Source organism: Mustela putorius, unplaced genomic scaffold, assembly GCF_011764305.1.
Source record: "Mustela putorius furo isolate JIRA1106 unplaced genomic scaffold, ASM1176430v1.1 tig00000698_pilon_pilon_pilon, whole genome shotgun sequence".
Classification (NCBI taxonomy): Eukaryota; Metazoa; Chordata; class Mammalia; order Carnivora; family Mustelidae; genus Mustela; species Mustela putorius.
Window position 1 is genome coordinate 80,114 of NW_025421449.1, and position 20,217 is coordinate 100,330.

General features: G+C 39.8%; 1 protein-coding gene across 2 annotated transcripts in view; it reads left to right on the top strand.

The window, feature by feature from the left end:
• Window positions 1-20,217, top strand: part of MYPN (myopalladin) — a 101,625-nt gene that overhangs the window by 45,779 nt on the left and 35,629 nt on the right. For both annotated transcript variants that reach the window (XM_004777830.3, XM_013048621.1), the window contains 4 exons: window positions 7,830-7,971; window positions 10,379-10,402; window positions 13,104-13,220; window positions 13,591-13,963. In XM_004777830.3, the coding sequence (XP_004777887.1) occupies window positions 7,830-7,971; window positions 10,379-10,402; window positions 13,104-13,220; window positions 13,591-13,963 (656 nt within the window). The remainder of the gene's footprint in view (window positions 1-7,829; window positions 7,972-10,378; window positions 10,403-13,103; window positions 13,221-13,590; window positions 13,964-20,217) is intronic.

Here is a 20,217-nt window from a genome sequence, read left to right on the forward strand (position 1 = left end):
AGTCTCACAATCTTTGTATTCAGAACTGGAAAATTTACTCAAGCACTTCATTTACAAATGAAAACACAAGGGAGGGCCAGGGACTTGAGGCAGTTTACCCAAGGTCAGAAAGCGGGTTAGTGGCAGAATAGGGACTAGAAACAAGTTCTCCCAATTCCCAGTCTATTATTCCTACCTTTATATAACATGCTTTGTTTATGTGTTGCCCGAGACAATAAATTTAAAGGTGAAAATTGAGCCACGGGGTTTTTTTTTTTGGTGTTATGAAGCCCACATGGATGAAATCCATACCTGGATTTACAGCTTATTGTGTTTATGAATGCCAAAGGGAGGCCCAAAGAGATTTTGTCCTGTCAGAAGTATGCTTTAGTTTAGAGCAGCGGTTCTCAATCAGAGTTAACTTTGCCCCACAGGAGACGTTTGCAATGTTTGTAGATATTGTTGGTGGTCAGCACCAGGAGATCGTGCTGTAGGCATCCAGAGATGCTGCTAACCATCCTGTGATGTACACAGTGACAGCCTCTTTGGGGGTGTCCTGATTGGGTGGGGGCCAGTGGCTGTGTGTGGTAAAAAAAAATTCAGCCAAGGCTGAACAAAGGAGATGGAAGTTAACCATGGATGGAAGTTGACTAACCTGCAAGGGAGCTGCGGGCAGGACAGCAAAGAAGAGACTGTCTACGAGACAGTGGTCAGGAGCTATAGTTATAGGGTGGAGTGAGGGTATGGAGATGTATGGAATTTTCCCTTTTTGGTAATCTTAGGAAGTATGCCAGGAAGTAAGGAGCCCATTGGTCGGTTAGGAACTATGGTTTAATGAGCCTCTTTGCATTCAGCTAGGTAGGCCCTTCAACCATTGCTCAAGCCTGTGGCCTAAAAGCAGCTTCTACGCCTCCCACAATAAAGAATCATCCAGTCCAAATTATGAATTGTCCTGAGGCTGAGAAATCATGGTTTAGAGCAAAATGGCAAAAATGGCATATTGTCCAAAGAGTATGAACCCCGAAGAAAGAGCTAAATGCACAACTTCCATGGAAACACCAGTTTTAGGAAAGTTCTATTGTATCACCTCATCTCAGATGGTTTTCCAAAGTCAAGCAGAGTCTAGAGTGACGTTTATCCATATTCATATCAGTTGGGCAGACATTCTTATGTGAAGCAAGATGCCTCTCCATGTATCAGGTTCATTTCTTGTAATCTGCTTTTGGAATTTCAGCCTTACTATTTTCAAAGATTTGAGGTAGGAAAGCAACATATCTGTGACTTAGAGAATACAAGATTTTGAAGAAGAGTTATAAGTAGACCTTTGTATAGATGTGTGTGTGTGTGTGTGTGCGCGCACGCGCATGCACACATACAAACATATGGGCATGCACATGTGTGTAATACAGCCAACAGAGCTACCTCTAATCATCTCTTATTTCAATACTAAGTCACCTAGCCTTAAAACAGAGCTTATGTGCCACAGAATCTGGACTTTTAAAAAAGATTTTATTTATTTATTTGAGAGAGAGCAAGAGAACACAAAGAGGGGAGAGGGGCAGGAGAAGAGGGAGATGCAGACTCTCCACTGAGCAGGGAGCCCAACACAGGCCCTGAGATCAAGATCTGAGCCAAAGGCAGACAGTTAACTGACTGAGCCATCCAGGCACCCCAAATTGGGACGTTTTAATTTTTCATGCCCTTTTGTCACACCCTAGAGACAGTGCTAACTCTTCAAAAGCAACTAAACCACAGAATAAATAATTTATACCCAGTACCAGCTAAAGAGTCCTCTCTCCTCTTCCTCACCACCACCTGCCCAGCCAGACACCAGACAGGCGTCCTTGTCTCCTGCTCACTTTCAAATCTTCCCAGGTGTTCTGTCTTCCCTGCATCTGAATCACCGGGTACATACCTTTGGAACGACAATTAGCACACTAATGAAGCTGTTTGCACACACACAAGCACCTTGAAGGCTATCTCCAATATCTAGATGGAAGTCCATGAAGGAAAAATGGGTCCAAAGCCATATTATTCCAATAAATCCAATAGGACTTTAGCACTTCTTTACATTTAATTTTCATGGGCTGGTTAAATGAACAGGCGTAGTGGCTTTTGTGTGGTGACTCTAATACCTCCTTGCAATTAGATACTCTCATGGGCAGATTCATATTTGCTTTGACAAATAAAAATGGGAAAATAAATTAGTCATTAGTTACATCCCAGTAAACCTGGTAAAACTTGAGAATATCATAGGTCCAAATGCATTGAGTACACCTAGCTTTGCCTAGCCCACTTTAAACATGCTCGGAACACTTACATCAGCCTGCAACTGGGCAAAACCATCTAATAGAAAGCCTATTCTATCGTAAAATGTTGAATATCTTGTAGAATTTGTTGACTACTGTACTGAAAGTGAAAAACAGAAAGGTTGGATGCTTACAGAATGGTTGTCAGGGTATTGGCTGTTTGCCTTCGTGACGGCACGGCTGACGGAAGGCTGCCACTCAGCCTTCCTATCTGTCATCACAAGAGAGGAGCACACGGCATATCGCTAGGCCAGGAAAAGATAAAAAATTCAAAATCTTTCGCAGTTTCTGCTGAACGTGTATCCCTTGGGCATCATCGTAAATTTGAAAAAAATTGTAAGTTGAACCATATAAAGTCGGGGACCATCCGTGTATGGCGTTTGTTAGATAAATCTCCAAAAACATTAGGAAAACAGTCCTTGATACAAAGACCCAAACTCTGAATAGGCTTTCTCAGCCCTCAGGAGATGTGCTTTTGCCTCCATAAATGGGCTCAGGATTGCTCAGAGGTAGGGCACAGGGATAGGATAGGCTGTGGCTCAGATTCCAGGCAGACTTATCAGCAACGGTGTGCTTGCGTTTGTTTCCACCAGTGAGGGCAGAATTGAGGTCATAGTCACTGCCAGTGTCAGGAAATTTCTGAGTCAGGGCCACCGATGATGGTAATCACATGGCATGGGCCATGAGAGCTGATCATACGTTTGTTTGGGTTATTCCTGCTGTATTTACTTCTTTAGGGACTTCTGGCATTCCAACGCCTGTGATTGATTTTCTATACTGCCCAACAAAGCATTTCTTTGCCAGTAATGGCAAGAAGCTATTTTTCTAAAGCAAAAATTAGAAAGCAGAGTTTTATTTAACTCCTTGTGCCTCCTTTGGTGATAGGGAAGTACTAGCATTATCTTCTTTTTAAAGAAGGTTGAAGTGAAAAGGAGGGCTGCCCAGCAAAACAGTGGTAGCTTGAGAGACTACCATATCTGGTTCACTGCTCTACTTCTAGGTGATGCCTATATTTTTAAAAAATATTTTATGGAAATAGACTATCTTCCACCTTCTATACAGTATCAAAAGCACTCTCACCTCTATTTATGGGGGAGAAAACAGAGCTCACACTTCTTGAGTGCAAAGGGAGGTAGATGATCAAATTAGATTAGAATCTAACTGCTCCCGTGGCTCCCAGTCCGGCAGCAGCTGCCCTGGCCAGCTTTCAAGGCTCCAGCCGCCCTGGCTCCAGCTGCTTCAGCAGTAATTTGAAGAGTGCAAGGGGGCAGGGGAAGTGAAAATTTGAAGAGCACCTCATTATATAATAGCAGAAGCAGGAAAACCCTGAAATAACTGGGCCAGTGGCCGGATCCAGATTTCTAAAGATTACATGCCTCCCCTCCAGGCCTCCCCAACCCAACAATGCCAGAAACTTTCTGGCTCAACTGTTGCTCTGGGCATCTGCACCCACCAAGGGGATAAAAAGGTCTTCCATCAAACACTTCTTTATCCAAACTCCTTTGAACCAACTCCAGCCTAAAGCACTATACACATTCACTTGCAACCTCTCTCTCCCAAGGTACACAAATATCAACTGGATTAAAAAAGGAATAAACTGGGGTACCTGGGTGGCTCAGTCAGCTAGGCAGCCAACTCTTGATTTTGGCTCAGGTCATGATCTCAGGGTTGTGAGATTGGACCCTGTGTGGGGCTCGCACTAGCTGTAGCGCCTGCTTTAGATTCCCTCTCCCTCCCACCTGTATCCCCACACCAACTCTTTAAAAAAAAAAAAAAAAGTTGGGGTAGCATCTGGGTAGCTCAGTCAGTTAAGCATCTGCCTTTGGCTCAGGTCATGATCCCAGAGTCCTGGGATCAAGTTCTGCATTGGGCTCCCTGTTCGACAAGAAGCCTGCTTCTCCCTCTCCCACTCCCCCTGCCTGTGTTCCCTCTCTTATTGCCTCTCTCTGTCAAATAATAAATAAAATCTTTAAAAAAAAAAAGAATAGAATAACAGTATGAACCTTATAGCTGTTATCTTTTAACCAATAAGGGAGATGTCCTTTCTCAAGGTTATCCCTATATTATATTTTGGGGCATAAATCTAAGCACAAACTAACTCCTTTCAGCTCACATTTAAAGCACCTGGCACAGAGCCTGGCACATAGTAATATTGATCCAGTGGTGAATAACTTCCATTTCAACTAAATAAAGAATTATTGCTTTCATTGTTTTTTGGCTTCAGAGTATCTTTAGGAGGAATAAAGGGAAAAAAAAAGTCCCATAGCAAATGGTTATGGAAGAAATGCTTCTAAAGGCTTTGTGCTGTCAAATCACCCTACAAAGAATTCTTTCCAGGTGATCAGTGGTGATGACACACAAGACAGATTTGCCCTTTGGATACTGTTTACCTCAGGAGGTTGTAAACCCTCAGTTTAAGAACTTTAGTCCAAATCCATAATTCCTAGTTTACACTAATTAAATCTTTGTTTGTTGGGGAACATTTCATTTATCTTATTCATTTTCAGTGGAGTCAAAATGATTCTGATCAGGTCTGGTGACATTGCGCCATTAGTAACACCCTAAGACCTACTCGCCTGTTGAATATCGCTTTCATTGTTTTTTGGCTTCAGAGTATCTTTAGGAGGAATAAAGGAAAAAAAAAAGTCCCATAGCAAATGGTTATGGAAGAAATGCTTCTAAAGGCTTTGTGCTGTCAAATCACCCTACAAAGAATTCTTTCCAGGTGATCAGTGGTGATGACACACAAGACAGATCTGCACTATGTTCAAATGGTGTGATTGGTTTGGACCCTGGTGTGAGTTGGTTCCTTCTCATGAGACTTTTGTAGAAAAGCGGTCTTCAGCAATAACAACTATCATCGTCCTTCAAACTGTGACTTTCAAAAACTTTTTTTGCGTGGCTTGTAAGATGACCCTTGGCACCTCTCCTACTGAGTATTGATGATGTATCAAATAGAATGAGTTTGCATCTCATATCACAGACACTTAGCAGGCATATTAATGTAGTATCTGAGGTATCTTTGCTGGACTCTCAAATAGAACACAGGTCTTGACCTTCAATGTCAAGTGAGCAATTACAACCAATTAATGTTGGTCTCAACTGTGAGCAACATATTCTCAAGTATATTCTTTTGGTGTAACCTCTGCAGATTGAGAATTGGCTGATGTATCTGAACTGCAAGCCATGTCAGAACATATAGAGAGACCTCATTCTTCTTACACCCACTTAAAAAGGATGCCATATTTAATTTATTCAATCCCTTCTTCCACCACCACCACTTTTCCCCCCTTGGTCTGTTTTTCTAATTTGTTTGCCTCAAGGAATGAAACTCTATCTCATATGAATCCCAGGGAGATGTCTGACTGCCGTTAAAATTTTCACTCAGCCTCAAAGCTGCCATGTTACACAGAATCTGATCAGATGTCAAGGTGGAGGGCATATCCACCAGCTTGCCAGGAGTACCCAAGACTCCTTGATGTTCCCTGCTTACTAAGAACATTCCTTTCTTGTCACTAGAAGTTGTTCTTTGGGGTAGATAAAGAATAAGAAGGTATTTTGGGGGAGGGGGTTGTTTTTGTTTTTGTTTATCAAATAGTTCCTTATTAATTCAGAGACCCCTCGGTACAAATCTCATCTTGAATTACTTCAGCAAACAAATTGGAGAGTGCAAAAGAACTCAACACTAATGTTGAACTACAGTGCCCCCTGGCTTTCCCAATATCAACTTACATACCTCTGAGGTAAAAGTCATCTACTATACATAGCTAACTAAGGCTGTGTGGTTATTCCCACCCTTAGACAAATGTCATAAATATGATGGGGCCATGCCATGAACATACTATCATACTATCATTTATATATCTATAAATAATCACAGAATATTTATAAAAAGTGAATGACAAGAGCAAAAAAGTAGCTAAATACAGCTTTCCCTTTCTCTGATGCAGAAGCCAATATTTCCTTAATGCAGATCTCCAAATAGTAATAATAGAAAGCCTTGCAGCATTTGTTACTAATAGAGCTTGTAGAGGAATTTAATCATAATATTTCCATGTTTATAATGTTTGCTCAAACATTAAAAACAATAATATGAAGAAAACAGTAATATGCCCACACACATGCCAAAGAAGAATTTCATAATCAAATGAAGTACAAGAGGCACCTGGGCTGCTCAGCAGGTTAAGCATTGGACTCTTGGCTTAGGCTCAGGTCGTGATCTCACGGTCCTGGGTTCAAACCCAGCCTCAGGCTCCATGCTTAGCTTGGAGTCAGCTTGAGAAATTCTCTCTCCCTCTATTCCCCCTCTCCCCCCTCCCCTACCCTTTATCTTTATTTCCCTCTGTCTCTCTCTCTTTCTCAAGTCAAATAAAGTACTAACTACACAAAATAATGTGTGACTTTTTAAAAAGATTTTTATTTATTAGAGAGAAAGAGAGAGAGGTGGAGGGCACAAGCAGTGGGGAGGAAGCAGGCTCCCTGCTGGGATCATGAACTGAGCCTAAGGCAGACACTTAACCGACTGAGCCACCCAGGTGCCCCAGAATGTGTGCCTTTAAGCTCACAAATCATGAGTGAAAGACGGGTTGTGAATGGAAACTGTGAGTGCCATTCTCTGGTAGATTCTATTATAGAATATATTGATATGATACAGTTCAAAGTGGTTTTGTAGGGGCATCTGGGTCGCTCAGTGAGTTGAGGGTCCGACTCTTGATCTCATCACAGATCTTGATCTCAGGATCGAGAGTTCAAGCCCCACGTTGGGCTCTGCACTTTCAAGAAACAAACAAACAAAAGTGAAGTGGTTTTGTAAACTTTTTTCATGAATGTGCGCAAAAACATTTAATGATACTTTAACAAAATTACAACATACTGTACCATGACATCAGACTCTATTTGTGACTATGATTTTATAGAGATTGTCATTCTTTATATCCCTCAAGAGATCATTGAAGCTATACTTTAAAAAACACATAAAGAAAACAAGAAAACAAAACAAAAGTCAATTTCCAGGAATATTGGAAATATTCCAATATTCCAATATTAAGACAATATTAAGACAAAGCCAGGAAAATGGAGTCAGTTACTTGAGACACAGGGATATTCCACCTCACGAACAGTGACGGTCTTGTGTGGAGAAATACATTACTCTGTTGACGATGCCTCATAGATCCTTTCACAGATTTTTTAAATTGTTATTGTTTCTGGAAACTAAACTCTACTTGGGCATTTAAGAACAGAAGTACTTTACCAAAAGCCAGCATTTTTCCAAAACTTCCAATGTGTCACCTAGTATTTAATATAGTTGTCTGGCACTGCAACAGAGAAGAAAAAGAAGACGATCATGAGGGAAAAGCTTCATATAGGCTCAGATGATTCTATCTTCACAAATAATCCACAGAATCGAAACTGCTGGAGATGTAGAAGATTTGGAGAGAATCCAAATATGAAGACGATACTATCTTTTTCTAAAATTTGGCACTGGAACTAAATTCCAAAAATGTATACTTCTAGGTTCTAACAATATTCTTCTCATTACAGATGTTACAGAATTTATCAGCCTCTGAAGGTCAGCTGGTGGTCTTTGAATGCAGAGTAAAAGGAGCTCCATCTCCTAAAGTTGAGTGGTACAGAGAAGGGACCTTGATAGAAGATTCTCCAGATTTCAGAATTTTACAGAAAAGTAAGTTGATGCTTTAAAGTTATTTTTCTGATCATTTTTATAAATATATTGTATTCATTTATTTCTATAACTTTTAACAACCAAGTAAAAATATAATTAAAAGAATTTCAAAATTACTTGTATTCCTAATGCTCCAAACTAAAGCCTAATAATACTGTGTTGTCTAGTCTCCAAAAATTTCTCCATGCATGTTTTTCAAATATAAAAATAAATCTAACACTTTTTTGTAAATTGATTTTTTTACGCAGCAGGTCATGAACATCTTTTCGTGTTAATAAATATACTTTAAAAACAAATCAATACAATCAACTTTATGTTTATTTAATCTCCTATTATTGAATATTTCAATTGTTCACAGATTCTTACTTCTGTAAATTGCTTCAATGCATGTAAAAGAAAAGTAATTTGTGAATATCTACAGAATAAAGAGTACCAGAGGTGCCTGGGTGGCTCAGTCAGTAGAGTATATGACTCTGGATCTCAAGGTTGTGGATTGGAGCCCCACATTGAGTGTAGGGATTACTTAAAAATAAATTCTCAAAAAAAAAAAATAGAGAGTACTAGGATTGCTACTATAAATTCACCCATTTTTAGGCTTTCAATATATATTGCCAAAATGCCAGCCCAAAAGTTTGAACTAAATTGAGGATAATCACATAATTGATCATCTAATTTGGGACCTTTTGGGACTTTGGGAGTGAAAGAGATTGCCATTAATAATTACACAGAGATCCCAGGAATAAAACAGGACTATCCCAAATGAGGGGGGGATACATGTTGTTCTAATTATATTTTATTACAATCACCAATGCATGGGAATGCCCTTTACTCATACCTTCACTAATAAAGGATATGAAAGATTTTTTAAATTTTCACTAATTTTATAGGTCCAAAATTGGAACGCTTGTTTTAATCTGTACTTCACTAAGCAAATGGGGGGGATGGAATTTTTTTCATGTTTATTGGGTCTTTGTATTTCTTATTTCTAAATTACCTGTTCACATCCTTTGCTCATTTTCATACTGAAGATTTTTTCTTTTTTACTGTAAGAATTATTTATATATTCAAGTGGTCAATTCTTCTTTTTCTTATCATGTACTGCTTTCACCTTGACCCATTTCGGTCATAAAATACATTGTAATTTTTTGTTGTTGTTGTTAATTTGTCTCTGCTTATCACTGATATATGAGTCAAACTGCTATCAGGTTTTAACAGTAGCAGCAACAATAACATAATCTGAATACCATTTAAACTTGAGAAGAAAAAAACTTGGGCAGTTCTAGCAGTGTGGAAGGTTCTAAGTTCCACAACTCTCTCTTTTTTTTTTTTTTTAAGATTTTATTTATTTATTTATTTGACAGGCAGAGATCACAAGGAGGCAGAGAGGCAGGCAGAGAGAGAGAGAGAGGGAAGCAGGCTCCCTGCTGAGCAGAGAACCCGATGCAAGACTCGATCCCAGGACCCTGAGATCATGACCTGAGCCGAAGGCAGCGGCTTAACCAACTGAGCCACCCACGCACCCCTAAGTTCCACAACTCTTACTGAATGCCTGCCATTGAACACCTGTATTCTGTAATCAGTACCATGAAGACACTTCCAGGAATGTCAGAGAATTTTAACATAAAGAATCTGATCCTGGGAACCTGGGTGGCTCAGTGGGTTGAAGCCTTTACCTTTGGCTCAGGTCATGGTCCCGGGGTCCTGGGATCGAGCCCTGCATTGGGATCTCTGCTTGACAGGGAGCCTGCTTCCCTCTCTCTCTGTGCCTACCTCTCTGCCTACTTGTGATCTCTGTCTGTCAAACAAATAAATAAAATCTTAAAAAAAAAAATCTGCTCCTTTGTTATCTACCCTGAGGCTCTCTATGAAAACACTTCATAGCCAGAGAGGTCTTCCTCTATCTTGTATATGCAAATACCCTTTGGAGACAGAATACTTTATCAGGCAGGTACAGTGTAGTGTGAATCAATTACTCAGATCTAGAAACTTTAGAGCAGGAGGTAGAGTCTACATTTTATTAGGATGTGAGAACCCTTGCCAAGAATGAGTCTCAGTCTGTACAAACTTTGTTTCAGGTACAGCTGAAAGGGTACCAGTAAAAGCAAGCTGTTCCTGAATCCCTAACTCAGTCACTTTTCCTCACCTAAGGCTTTGTGTGTCCAAGTGGAATCCAGGTGTATCCCGAGATATGGCAACATCTGGTTAGCAGCTCTCTTGCTGCCCTTCTGTGACAACTGTCCTGTCCCCATCAAGGTCATTGGTGCTTTACCTCCACACTTACAGATTAACCTTATCAAATCACTCACGAGTATAAAAGAGACTGAAATTCCGTAGGAAGCTTCTGATGAAAATATGGCCTCTCGGTAAAAGAAATGCTTAGAATCTTTTAATTTTTTTTTTCTTTTAGAACCTCGATCCATGGCAGAACCAGGTAAGGATCATTTTAACTTTGTTAGCATGGTAACATGTTAGCACCAGTGATTACACATATATTAAAAACATATATACATAAGTCAGTGATTTTAAATATCTTACATAAATAGTAAAACATATTGATGTTACACTGGTGTCAAGGAAAAAATGAAAAATTAGGTTTTAGAAGCAGGATTCCAACCCACTCTAGCTATTACTGTAGGAAAAGGAAAAGAGGGGAGCACATGCAAATTTGGAATTTATATCCAATACTGAACATGAATGCAGTTAGTTCCTGGTTTTTAAGGGATGTTTCTTAGGAATATTCTCCCTCCCTTTTTTTTTTTTTTCCCCAACACGTGACCTCCCAAAACTGAGCAGAGCAATATACATGATGCTAGATCAGTTCCAATTCCACAGTTTATGTGTCTTAAAACTTATCCATCAAATTTTGAAATTTGCAGAATCAATAAAACCTCCATGGTGTTATTAGATTTGGTTGGGAAGATACCAAGGTGACATGGGAGTGATGGTAGGTGAAGCTCTAACCTCTAGAAAATGCAAATTACTCACAAACCATGGTGTAAACATCTGAAAAGACTTCCTTGTGAGCACCCTGGAAAATTAGATTGTATTCGTGCCCCTGGTAAGAATGATTATTTGGGATTTCATTATTATAATTCTCTCTTCTGAAAACTGAATGGAAAGGCATTCCAGAAGTAGACACGGACCATCCATACGGCACAGCCCTACCGTAGGGCGTTGGGGATACATAAGTAAAGAACAGAGCAGCCTTATTCTTGCATTGCTAATGGAGTGGTATTTTTCTCCTTGAAAATATTTCAGGTTTTGACACTTTTGTCCAGAGCAGGCTCTTCCACTAGGCAATTTCATATACAGAATCATTTCAGAGGCACTCAAAAGGGGTCCCTTCCCAAAACAAGTACTGCCTTTCCCAGCTCTGTGATCTAAAATTTCATAGCCAGAGAGGTCTTCCTCCATCTTGTATAGGCAAATACCCTTTGGAGACAGAATACTTTATTTCATCAGACAGGTACGGTGTCATGTGAATCAATTAATCGGATCATCTTCTGAAAGTGGTTGTTGAAGGCTGAGAGTAGAAATGTTTGGGAAGGGGAACAGAGAGAAGGAAGCACAGTCCAAGGGCTCAGAAAAAGTACAGAGAAGCACCAGACCAAACTTTGCCTCTCTATCATTTAGGGTTCTTGGCAGCAATGAAGAAGACCTCACTAAAAGTGGCTTAAGTCTTAAGAAAAATGTATTTTCTCACGTAGCAAGATGTCCTGAGAAATGTCTTAAGATGGCGTGATTTTACATCTCCAAGATCATCGGGGGCCAAGCTTTTTCCCCATTTCCCATTCCACTGTCTTCAGGCTTAGTCTTGTTTTATTCATCTACCTACGACAGCTGCCACAGCTCTGAGTGTTGTATGCAGACAACACTGCAGAGGCAAAATTCAGGAACAAAACTCTTTTGTTCTCTTCTAAGAGCAAAGAAATCTTTCTCATGGACTCCCCAAAAGACTTTCCTTCCTTCCTTCCAAAAAAGGAGAAAAGGCGTTCCCTCCTATTTCATTGACTGGAGTTGTATGGTGCATGCCATGAATTAGAAAGAACAGAACTTAGCGTGTCCAGTCAGGGTTTGCCACCTGAGACCGGGAGAGGGAGAGGCCAAGTTGCCTTGAAGCATGTGACCTCTCCAAGGAGGGTGGACCAAGCCAGAATTCTATTAGGAAGGAGGAAGGAGGGTGAAGAGCTCTGGAGCAGGTACTCAGCACTGTCTGCTGTGGCCTCTGGTCCAGGTTGCCTAGAAGGTGGCCAGCTAATTCATTTCAGTTATCGTGAAACAGTGAGTCCCTCCTAATACAACAATGCTTTTGTTAATTTTGTTTTTCATGTCAGGTCCACTGAGTGATAATGCTACTGTCCTATACCTCTCTTCATGTCAAGGAATATCTAACTATAATAATTTTAGGCTATAATCACATGGTTTAATCTGGGAATCAATTCCATGATGATGGAATCATTATTTGAATAATGGCAAATAACCCTTGTCATTATTCAAAGGGGTTTCATGCTGTCTATTGAAATAATCCGTAAGAATTACCATAGTATTGCAAAAGAGAAGATGTTTTTCACTCTTTTTTCACCTGAAATTTCAAATTACTCTATCAGCTAATTACTATTAGCACAGCAAAATATTTCTTGCCCAGTTTTAAATTGTGGCCTTCATTTTAAATGACCTCAGTGGAAAAGTTCCCCACAGACATAGTGAAATCCCTAGATTTAAAAATGTTTTATTAATCCTTTTATTTCACACAAATCTCCTTTTGCTTTAACTCCTAATTTGTTTTTGTGATTTTTTTAAGTTTACTGTTTCTCAGTTCTATTTTTATCATCTGGACTGATGACATAAAAACAGAAGATGATCCGGGAATTCACAATTTATTAAGATATTTTGTTATTGTAAGATCCTCTTGCCAATAGTCAATGTGGAGTTTTCTGTTGTACATCTTTGATTCATTGAGCCTGATCATCAGCCAGTCCAATCAGATAATTGTTTAGACTGATTACTTTCAAACAACTCATAGAATCAACTTCTTATATTGACCTTTATAGAATCCTTATCTGATATCAGTAAACTTTATAATTCCAATTCCACAATGAAGTCAGTAACTGTTCTGTTTTACTGGCATTTAGAGGAGATTTGTACTTTGGTCATTGCTGAGGTGTTTGCAGAAGACTCTGGGTGCTTCACATGTACAGCAAGCAACAAATACGGCACGGTGTCAAGCATTGCACAGCTCGATGTAAGAGGTAAGGGTCCTGGAAGGCCAGAACAGTCTAGACTATGGAACAATATCCAATTTTCATTTTCTTGTTGCATTTATGACCACCACCCATGACCCTGCTGCTATCTCTTGTAGTCCTTAAGAAAACATCCCCTTGGTGTTTTATACACTTCTAATATTCTTTCCAAACCAGTACTTGGGTTTTTAGTTTAGATTTTTTTCCCCCCTGTATCCTCACCATTCTTTAATGCCCCAGATTATGGTCACTGTTTCTGACAAGCATTCTCCCATTACATACTCATCTGGTTGGCTCCATGGCCCAGCTCTCAGTTATAATCCTGTCTCAGTCTTACTGGGTGAGGCTAACAGCTCAGGTCCTGTTATTGTCCTTTCAGGAAACGAAGACCTCAGAAATAATGGGTCTCTTCACTCGGCCAATTCCACCACCAACCTGGCTATTACTGAGCAACAGCCATCCCCACCCAACCCAGAGCCCCCTTCTGTGGAACAAGCCCCTAAACCTAAACTTGAAGGAGTTCTGGTGAACCACAATGAGCCCCGGTCCAGCTCCAGGATTGGGCTCCGTGTGCACTTCAACCTGCCTGAAGATGACAAAGGAAGTGAAGCATCTTCTGAGGAGGGTGTGGTGACCACCAAGCAGACCAGGCCGGATTCTTTCCCAGAAAGATTCAATGGACAGGCAGCAAAAATCCCTGAGCCTTCTTCACCCATCAAAGAACCCCCTCCAGTTCTGGCCAAACCCAAACTGTAAGTAAAAATTACAACAGGACCAAGGGTGCCTCTGAGCCTCTCTGAATCTGCCCATTATTCTTAAGAATAATGGGGCTGATTTGCGATGATGTGGATGGAACTAGAGGGTATTATGCTTAGCGAAATAAGTCAATCGGAGAAAGACAACTATCATATGATCTCCCTGATATGAGGAAGTTGAGAGGCAATATGGAAGGTTTGGGGAGTAGGAAAAGAATAAATGAAACAAGATGGGATCAGGAGGGAGACAAACCATAAGAGACTCTTAATCTCGCAATACAAACTGAGGGTTGTGGGGGGGGGGTTAGGGAGAAGGTGGTTGGGTTATGGACATTGGGGAAGGTATGTGCTATGGTGAGTGCTGTGAAGTGTGTAAACCGGCGATTCACAGACCTGTAACCCTGGGGCTAATAATACATTTTATGTTTATAAAAAAAATAAAAGAATTATAAAACAAAACGAATGGGGCTGAATGGGATACCTGAGTGGCTCAGTTGGTTAAGAGTCCAGGTCTTGATCTCAGAGTTGTGAGTTCAAGTCCTGCAATGAGCTCCATGCTGGGTGTGGAGCCTACTTTAAAAAAAGGGGGGGGGGTCTAAAAACAGAAAGAGAAGAAACAATTTAAATCCTTTGCAAACCATAAATCCTTACAACAACATTAGTGTACTCTCACTACTATCCTTACTGTTAAATATTCTACCTCTGAAAAATGTTATTCTTGATGTTACCCCTAAACTAGCGGATAAAGATGTTTGTCTAACATTAGAGCCTCCAAATGAAGCCCTTCTGTACTCTTCTTATAGAGCCCTTTCTCGAATCTAATAATCCTCATAATCTATAATTTCTTCCTTATGTTTCCCATTTCTGTTTCAGCTAAAGCTCTTGTAGTCATTATGGAAAAGATATCTAGTACTTTTTTGACCTTTCTTTGTTGTGACTAGATATGCTATAATAACACAGTAGGTTTCGTATAATATAATAGGGATGAAAGAATGAGGAGCCATAATTTTCAGACTCACCTTGGGGCCTGATGTGATGTCACCCTAACCTCTTAGGGAGCCTCCATTGGAGCCATATTGCAATGTTTAAAGTTCATCCATAATAAAGCAAACACAGAACATGAAATTACTACTACTATGTTCTGTTGGATCAAAGTTATAAAAATTATATTTATAATTACATAAACCTTTAAAGGTCAAAATTAAAATCTATAGTAACAGTGATCCCATCATGCGTTTCTCAGGGCAGAACACAAGTGTTCAATGGAAGCAGGGGATGCCATTTAGTTTTTTTTTTTTTTTTAGTTATTTTTATTAACATATAATGTATTATTTGCCCCAGGGGTACAGGTCTGTGAATCATCAGTCTTACACATTTCACAGCACTTACCATAACACATACCCTCCCCAATATCTATAACCCAACCACCCTATCCCCACTCCTCCACCCCCCAGCGATCCTCAGGTCATTTAGTTTTATATTTGTCTCACTATCACATCAGGCAAAATCCTGAGCATAAAATTAAATATTATGAGGCATGCCTCTTGGAAAACCACATCCAAAAATGTCTCTGTCCCCTGAAAGTTCTTCTGGTCACAGGAAATAGGAATCCACTGAAGTAAAAAAGTGGTTACTGTAGGGAAATACACAGGAATGGGAACGTGAAGGCAGCCAGGTCCTGCCTGGAGAAAGATACCCCAAGCCTCTGTCCCCCACTCACTCTCTGTCTGGAGCACCGCCTTGTTTCTTCTTTGCATATCCTCTCCACTCTTCCCTCTTTGAAGACTCATCACCTCACACCTGGCCCATCATGGCATGTCCCATTCTACAATTTGTGTCAAGTTCCACTGCTAATTAAGTCATTCATAGCAGCTCAATTCCAAATACCAGCTGGTCAGATGCAGAGGATTTATGTTTGGAGGAAAGAAGAGTCAAATGGATCAAATCAGAACTATGAAGGACGGTGAGGTGGGGGATTTCACAGAAAAGGGAATTTTGGGAACAGGTAATCCAAAACAATTTCCTTGGGAACTGCCTCCTTTATAGAGCCTCCTCTTACCCAAGGACTGTTCAGGGATGATTAGGTATATCAGTTAGGATTCAGTTTAGCTTTGTGTTGCAGAAAACCCAAACAGTGGGTTAAACATATGAGGGTTTTTCCTCTTAAATAAAGGAATTAGATGGGCAGTCTGAGGCCATTAGAGTGGCTCCACAGTCAGTTGACAAGAGACAACCCAGTCTCTTGTCTTTCCACTATGCCTCTTGAGCACTGGCTTCCTCTCCAGGTCTCCTCTTGGTCAGGGATGGCTGATGGTGGTCTAGTCATCATGTCTGATTTCAAGCTGCTGGACAGGCAAATGGGTGGAAGGCCTGATGTCTGACTCATTTTAAGGAGCCTTCTTGGGTCTTACCCAAAAATCTTGTGTTTGTATCTCATCAGCCAGAACTTAGTCACACGGTATATAATAGGTGTAAAGGAGACTAGGAAGTGTAGTCTTTGACTGTAGATGTTGCCTCCATGAATAAAATCAAGTTCTTTCACAAAGGGAAGAATTAAGCAGTCAGCCAGCAGCATCCACCACATCAGACTTTCAATGAATATAATATTTTGTTATTAAACTATGCAGTGACGCGCTCTACAAATCCAGCCCTCAGTGCTATATAATTCTTTAATCTCTTTTGCCTTCCTTAAGTTTTCTCTTAATTGTGTCTATAGGTTGTATTAGTAGAGGGATGAACATATATGTACATGTGCACATGCATACACAACACACACAGCAGTCCTTTGTGAACCCATATGTCTAACAGCCTTTTCTTTCTTTTTTTTTTTTAAGATTTTATTTATGTATTTGACAGAGATCACAAGTAGGCAGAGAGGCAGGCAGAGAGAGAGGAAGGGAAGCAGGCTCCCTGCCGAGCAGAGAGCTCAATGCGGTGCTCAATTCCAGGACCCTGGGATCATGACCTGAGCCGAAGGCAGAGGCTTTAACGCACTGAGCCATCCAGGCGCCCCTCTAACAGCCTTTTCTTACTGGTTTTGACCTCATTGTTTTTAATCTTCTAGGTTTTGCATTACAATATATTGACTCTCTGAATAATCTTCTTGAGGGCACAATTTTCTGCTTATTCTCTCAATTTGCCACTCACATGAAAAATAGACATAATTCTTATAGATCTTAAAACTGCAACAGAAACAAAAACTGTCATTTTTAAACATTGTATCATCAAAGCCTGGATAATTTAGACTTTGAGATTTTCAATTTGAATTCAAGCTGTCTAGAACAGTGATTCTTCATCGGGCTACACTCTCTAATGAAAGGTAGAGCCTTTAAAAAATATTTATGTCTTCTATCCCAACTGAATCAGAATCCCTCCACAGATATTTTAATATTCATCCAGTTTGGAAACTACTGGTCTAAAGTTGGAAAGTCTGGGTTACCACAATTTATCATTCTGCCCCACCCCCTACACACACCCCTCCACACCCAGGGGAACACAATATTTAACATTTAAAGTGGGGAAAATGTCAGACAAAAATCAGCATGTACTGGGAAAGCCTAGGTTTTGGGGACGAGTGTTTCTTTAGAGCAGTGGTTCTCAGTCCCAGGTGCATGCAAAAGCCACCTTGAGCCTTGTTATTCATGGTGCTGGCATCCCCTGGGAGCTTGATAGAAAATGCAGATTCTCAGGCTCCACTCCAGACTTGAATCAGAAGCTGGGGGTAGGGGGCGGGGAGGGCAAAATCTGGGTTTCAATAAGCCCTCCAGAGGCTTCTGAGGCTCACTAAAGTTTAAGAACCACTGACCTACTTCTAAAAAGAATAATAACTAGGCCTGGATCTTTTCCCGGGCTGCTGGACTTTCTGGGCAATGGTGCCTAAATCACTGAGGTTTGTCTTTATCTTGTCTTTTATGCTCTGTGAGTGATTCTAATGTGTAGCCAGCATGGTAGCCTCTGCTAAAACCACGGCTAGAAGCCAATTGCAGAGACATATTTACTCAGAATTTGTTATTCTAATTAGTGATGTGCTAGCAGATGTTTTAAAAACGGATAAAGACAGGGAAGCCCTGATTTGTAGCATTTGCCAATTTTCTCCCACCATGTTCTATTTCAAGCTACTAAAGAAAGGTCATTGAACTGGGAATTGGAATGAGATGTGCACAATCTGCTCTCCAGAGCAATCGAGAACTGGCTCCAGCACACACTGCCCAAAATTTGTGTGGCCAAAACAGCTTTCAAAAGGACTTGATACACTATCTCAAGTTTGTTTTGTTGTTTTTGTCACTAAGCTTTTTCATCTAAAATCCCTAAGAGATTCCTTTGTTCCCCAGAAACAAAAAGAAGCATCTTTATTATTCTGAAACTCTCAATTTTCATTCTTACAAATCTTGAAATTGACATTTGTGGTTCACAAACTAAAAAATAAAAAGCCACCAGTTATTGAGTACTTATATGTTTTCGGTGATTTGATCAATTCACCGAACAATGTTGAGAGTGTACTTATTCCTCTTTTACTTATGAGGCTATCAGGGTCAGAAAAGGTCTAGAAACTACCCCAAGCCACACAGACAATGCATGAGTAGCAGAGCCAGGATGAGGACCTAAGTCGGTCTGTCTGCAGAAACCATATTCTTGAGCATCATGGTTAAATTATGTGTTGTGGCAAAGGAGAAGATATATTCAGGTAACTCAAGAGAGCTGATAAATCTGCCTGGGTAAAAGAAAACTTGGTGTCAGCTTGAAAGCTGATAAAAGAAAGCTTGGATACAGACCCAACTTCAGAAATCTTCATGGCAACAAGAAAAGAGCAGCTGAGCTTGTAGCAATTTATGACAGGCTGTTACTTTGTTTTAGAGATGTTACTCAGGATTTTAGAGCTAGAATGCCTTTGTAATTTATTTTCCCTTCCTTTATTCTTTCATTGTTCTTTGTACCTTCATTATTAAAGCAACAAGTAAGTTCCATGTGTTCTCTTAAATAACCAGTGGTTATTTATGTTGTATGTATGTATAGTAAGATTTTGGAGCCCTGAATAGCTTGTGCTATCTCAGACATGTATATCTCTCCTATAGTGCCTGGCAAAGTTAACACAGAAGATTTAATAAAAGTTCATCAAATAATAGCATTGACAGCTGATGTAATGAATAAGGGAATCCAAATTGCTCTTTTAAATCCCTTGTGAAACAAGACTAATAAAATGAGAAACAAACAAACAAACAAACAAAAACCAATCTTGTTCAACAAAAAGAGACATTATTCTCAAATGAATTTTTCCAGAATCTTAGATAAGCAAAACAATTTAACACTCTATCTCACATATCATTATGTTTAAGGTTTGTGACCCTCTCTAAGCTGATACACTGCATTAAATGATAAGGGCTGACATGCCATTGGAAATCTTACTTAAAATAAAAAGATAGTTCTTCGTTTTTATTCAATGGGAACTAAAGGAAAATAAGACTCAATCAGTACCAAATGACTTCCTGCCACTTTCGATCATCCTTATCTTTCTGAGATTACTTACATGTCATAGACTACTTTTTCTATTTCTGTAGCCACGAGGAAAGGATTCTGGAAAATCATAAGATGAAAATTTGTAGACTACTCTGTACAGAGATGTCCTGAAAACCATACAGCATTGTCTTCAGGCTATGGCAACCACAGAATGTGACCTGACAAATACGAAATCCATTAAAAAATCTAAAGATTTTTGTATTTTCATACCATTAGGAAAGTTAACACTAACAGAAACAATATTAATTGTATATATTTTATATTTTCCTAAGGATAACCTAACAAAGATATTTCTGCTTCTCTTGATTGCTGAATCTTTCATCCATGATGAAACTAAAAGGTTTAATTAATCTGTAACTATATTACTTTATTCTCTAAGCTTATATACTTCTAAAAAGTAGAGAGAGAAGAAAGTTACTGTAACAAGTGGTTAATGCTTCTGAATTCTTAGTTTAAGTCAAAACAAGAATTTTTATCAACAAACAAGGAAGGATTGCATATTATATAACTATATGACAACATACGGGGCTCTATTTTGTAAAGTTACTTTTCCATATATTGTAATCAGAAATGTTAATGAGGAGCACCTGGGTGGCTCACTGGGTTAAGCCTCTGCCTTTGGCTCAGGTCATGATCTCAGGGTCTTGGGATCCAGCCCCACATGGGGCTCTCTGCTCAGCAGGGAGCCTGCTTTCCTCTCTCTCTCTCTCTCTCTCTCTCTCTCTGAGTGCCTCTCT